This window comes from Thermobia domestica, chromosome 5 (genome assembly GCF_964235325.1).
Source record: "Thermobia domestica chromosome 5, izTheDome1.hap1.1, whole genome shotgun sequence".
Taxonomy (NCBI): Eukaryota; Metazoa; Arthropoda; class Insecta; order Zygentoma; family Lepismatidae; genus Thermobia; species Thermobia domestica.
Genome location: NC_137458.1, coordinates 286,535,360 through 286,540,743, shown reverse-complemented (window position 1 = coordinate 286,540,743; position 5,384 = coordinate 286,535,360). Strand labels below are relative to the sequence as shown.

The 5,384-nt window shown below is 32.7% G+C and overlaps 1 protein-coding gene across 1 annotated transcript; it reads right to left on the bottom strand.

Moving 5' to 3' along the window:
• Nucleotides 1-1,548: 1,548 nt before the first annotated feature.
• LOC145684900 (uncharacterized) lies at nucleotides 1,549-4,839 on the bottom strand. The gene is made up of 2 exons (XM_081757252.1): nucleotides 4,738-4,839; nucleotides 1,549-2,111 (listed from the first exon to the last, which is right to left on the bottom strand). Exons 1-2 carry the CDS (start codon nucleotides 4,789-4,791, stop codon nucleotides 1,638-1,640), a joined length of 528 nt encoding a protein of 175 aa, XP_081613378.1. The 5' UTR covers nucleotides 4,792-4,839; the 3' UTR covers nucleotides 1,549-1,637.
• Nucleotides 4,840-5,384: the final 545 nt, after the last annotated feature.

Genomic DNA, 5,384 nt, shown 5'->3' with positions numbered 1-5,384 from the left:
TTCCAAGATGGCGACCACAAGATGGCGGACGACATGCGTTTTTCAATGAAAAATTGTTTCCCTATAAAAATATTTTGTTATCTATGTTCCATAAAACGGTACTAAATGCATCACCTTTTGTTCAACCTTAACGAAGTTATTGCTATTTTATTTGGGTATTGTTCATTTGACATTTCCAGCTGCCATTTTCCAATATGGCAGGCAAAGGTGAGGAGAGATTTCAGGGGATTTTAGTATGTTGTTTAGAACCATTTCCAACATCTGTACAAATTTTTTGCTTGTTTCTAATCTGTTACTTTTTTCTTTAACATTATAAATTCATTTACTGCACCATTTCACCAAATTCTTCGTAGAAAACTATAATCTAATTCTTCGTAGAAAATCTTCGTATTTCTAATACATATGCCTAGTAAAGCGACCCATGGGAACTGATATGTTGAGTATTGATATTTCTGTGACTATTGTTACAATCTGCTCATTGTTGCAAAACAGTGCCAAGCTATTTTAAAGTTAGACTTAATAAATAATAATCATAAAAGAACATTCCAACATTTTGACACTACTAATTCTGTAGCTCTCAAAGCGTCGTTGTGACAATTGACATTCCTGCACTTATGAACAGTCTTTAAGTGCCGCAGAGAAGAAAAGTTTCATTTGATTTCGTTACCAATCAAAGGGATCCTATCTACGAAGATAGACTCTAACTACATGCTGAAGGTGAAAGAAGATAACTTTAAACTCCAACCTACCTTGCAAATACCACTCGTTCTTGCTCTACGGAGGTCCATTTCAGTATAAGGCGTTTGATTCCCGTCACAAAGTTCCGAAGTGACCGTCACACGCTTTGCTTTACTTTTATCCGGGCTCTAGTAATAATGATAATTTTTTTTTAAAAAAAAAAAGCAGATCTAATAACCAAAAGAAGTACTACTGTCGATAAGAAAAAAGATTAACATCAAAAACAACCATAACAAGAAATTTTTGGTATAAGCGGAAAAGTAAGACTCCTTCTCTACAATACTTCTTAAAGCAATACAAAACTAGTTGTTGACCACAAAATCTACATGTCTTAGTCAAATAGATTGTAGTGGAGACCTTCCGATCAAGAATGAGTGTACCAATATTAAACAGCGAGTCTACATTAGATTTTATGTCTAGAACGTCTTTTAGGAGTGAAGATATTATTTGATTATTATTTTAACAAAAGAGACACTGACCAAAGCTTACAACTTTACTTTATTTTAAATTATTTCCTTGTCTAGTATTAGTTATATAGTAACAAAATATACGAAACAGTTACAAATTATAATTTAAAATAAAGTAAAGTTGTAAGCTTTGGTCAGTGTCTCTTTTGTTAAAACAATTAATCCAAAGCCATGAATAGTCTTACTATTGATTATTATGCCTACGACTTTCTGCAACTGGTTTACTAGAAAAATATATATATTTAACTCAGGACTCTGATGAAATAAAACAATTTTCGACTTGCAGTTCTGATGCAAGAACCAAATTAGTCTTGGCAAAGGAGCTGAATATAAATTTGCTTGATTTACACGACAAAAAGCATTATTTATAAAATGAACAGAGAAAAATGCAATATCTTTACTTTGGATTTTAATTTACATATGCTCATTTAATTAAACGTTTAGCTTTGGTTTAGTTTCCTTATTAAATTGCAATATGAAATATTTTAAGAAACCTGCTTCTTTTGGATTCGGTACAATCTTGGAAAGCAAGCCCCAAAATATGTCCACAGTAACATCACACACTTGGTCAATCAATTTGGAGAATGTTGACTTGGCACTGTGCGTAAAATTCTTTGACCCATCCTCAAGAAGTTTTATCTGTTCATTAATCTTGTTTTCATTTTCTTTTAAATATTTCTCAACACTCGTTGCAGTTTCATTGGTCATATTCTTGAAATACAATTTTAGTTTGTAGTAATCATCTTCAAAAATATCAGGCATATTTTCATACACAGTTCCATTGTTGACCAAGCCAAGTGAGCTCTTTATCTTCTGTAATAACTGCTTTATATTCTGGTAGAATTTGTCAACATGGTCTTCGACTGACTTGTGATCAGTACACGCAACTTCCTGATGATATAGTACCTGTGTAATAAAGAAAGAAATATTAAAATTTGAAAAATATAATTTAGAGCAATACATAAAATTACATTTTTAGCGATTCTAACGGTTAATTTAAAGTTTAGTTATTAATACATTGAGTATACGTAGAATAGAAAAGAACATAGTTGAAGATGCATGGTTAGTGCACGAATCTGTAGACCTGATTTCAGCTCTCGGTGGAAGCTTATGTTTTGGTTGTCAGGTGTTGATGTAGTACCAATTCCCATATGGACCTCACAAATAACTAAATTGAAAATGAAAATGAAATGAAATATTTCTGTTTAACGTCACACGATTATGCTGGTTATTCTAAGCGAGACGATGTTTAAGGCAACAAAATTATGATAGAAGAACTGATGGAATGAAATGTCAGAGGAAACGGGAGTACCCTGAGAAACCCTACAGTTCACCACAAATTTACTTGGACAGGGATCAAACTACGGACTCCACGCCCCACTGAGCCACCATGTCCCCACAAGAAAATTGTTCTAGTTTCTTATAATGAATCAAGAACAAGATCTATATTCTTCTAATATACAACCACAGTAAAAGTTTGCTTACGTATGTACTTCACACTCGTCTCATAATAGTAACATAGTAATGTTCTGATATAACTCTCTAATAATAAGGTTTATGAATTTACGAACCGATATTTATCAGAATATTGAAACTGTATACTAAATATAATATAATAATATCTTTAGTTTAATGACCCACGATTATAATTTTCGGTTAGTGAAAACGAATAATAAAAGTATTCTAAACAGAATAAGACATGAACCTTTAAAAAATGAGTTTCACTTATCAGATTTTGAGAATAACTGAGAGAGAAAGGGGAAAAGGGAGAAAGGGCCAAATGGAGAAACTGTCCTCCGATAATACTCAAAATAACTCGTCCTATTAAACAAAAGTTTATTAGAAGAAAACCATATACTTGTTTCTTCTCAGTTCTTCTTTTTCTCTAATTTCAGCTAGGAATATATTTCAACCTTAACGTCTATACTAGACAGTGTATGTGATAATTAAAATATAAAAATATTTCTGAATCACATGAAAATTCTAGATTTCGATGTAGTTAAGTCTTTTGGAGCTGACAATGCTTATGGGAGCGGACAATGCTCATATGTTTAGTAGAAAGTGTTACTACGTGTATATTTTTACTGCTGGAATCATTATTACAAAACATTAAACATATTTCCTTGATTATAATATTTTCTTTTGTAAATGATTTGAAGTGGTCACACGTCATTTAAAGACAACATATGTAATTCAGATAATGATTTGCGTTACTGTAAGTTTCTAATATTTTAACTATTGTCTGGCAGGTCTTATATTTGTACTAAATACAGAGGTTGGTTCATTTATATTGAGCAGAAATCAATGTGCCACTGTACTGCGCATACGCATTCTACTGTCCTGATATTGCTACGAGACAAGCAACAATATCTCGTTAGTCACGCAGTAGAGCAGTGTGATCGAGCGTAGTCTGATGCCGCCGAAGCTGAATAGATTTCGGTGGGAGGGAGTTCATTGTAGCCCTCTTCGACTCTATTTTCATGGCGTCACGAGAGTAGGTAAATATGTGAGTAGGTAATTTTCGTGTAGGTTGTGGCACTGTGGATTGTAATATACCGAAATATCCGGCACAGATTCCTTAGTCCACTACAATGACGGAAGCAGCTAGAACTGTTTCCCAGAAGAATTCACGATTGTGGTAGGTTACTTGAACAAAGATAAAGTGTATCTTCGGAAAGTGATGCTAAACGTCAATATCAATGATCCGTACTATCAGATTAATGTCGTGATTAAATGTACCAGAATGAAATCTCAGCATTGTACAGACAAAGCAAGAATTTGGTTGAACTTCATCAAGACAAGGATCCAGTCACATGATGAAAACATAAATTGAACTTTATCATCGTACAAAATAGGCAACTGAAAGATTCCAGATACCAATCGAATAGACATAGTATTTTCGGACTTCTTAAGTGGCGCCTGTCTAATTGTCGATTACGCACCATCACCGGCCAGGGTAAAGCTTGCTAAGATTTTCAGTGCAGTCTTCTGCAATTGGAACTCTGATGTCAGGCAATAGTGAATAGCATTGGCTTACAGATCGAATACAAATGGTTCTGGAAGCACAGTATTTCATTGGTAAATAGTATATTTAAATTCGGCTCAATATAAGTGGATCAGCCTTTGAATTGTGTGTTGTGAATGAGTGGCACTGCTTTATCTATGAGGATAACTTCTTGACATATCTTTTAAAAGAATTGTGTTACTACTATTATTATTAAGATGCAATATTATACTTACAATGTTTTGTTCTGAAAAGAACGTTGAACGTTAATTAATTTTATGAATCTGAATTTGAAATTTAAAAGTAGGGAAAAAAAAACTCACTACACAAATGCTCTATGTATACTAGTGTGCATGACAGTGACAATGGAATTTAGGAGACACAAATAATGTAAATGTTACGAATCAAAATAGTGTACAAATTCAAAAGTGGTGTAACGAATAGTGGCACATTCCTTCCATTACATTTTATCCATAAAAATATTGAAAAGTGTTTCTTTTAAACAGGAGAACTTGAAAATACAATTACCTCTAGGAAGCACAACAATAATACAGCTAGAAATTTATCATCTCTGGCTGCCATGTTGATGATTTTGAAAACACACAACTGCTTTTATCAGGAACAACAAAAACTATATTTTCTAACAATAAACTCAAACAAATTTGTTCACTGTAATAATTTATATTTATAATGAATAGATGAAAAACAGAATGAAAAATAATAAAACATAACAAATTTGTCACGTTGCTAGTTATACGAATATGTTGTCCACAATGTGGGCTTTTGTTTTCTCATATGATTTAGCGTTTCAAAATTTAATGTGTCTTTTTTGCCATATATTCGATTTTTATGACCATAAACACATTTGTTTCAATTACTCATATCCTTATGGTATTGCAACACATGATTTTATCTTCTTTATATCATTTGTTGAGCATAGAGTGGAAATAATGATACTCCGTACGCTTTAAATTGACGTGAACCCTTTTGGTAGAATGGAAACCTATATATTGCTGTGTTTTCTAATATGGACTGCAATTCCCCATCAACCGTTATTTAATTAGTTATGTATATATGATCAGTCATAACATATGTGGTAGCCAAGTTCGAGACGCTGTATATACCATCACTTGCATTACTTATGGTGATTTTGATTCAGGAAAGAACATTTAGAA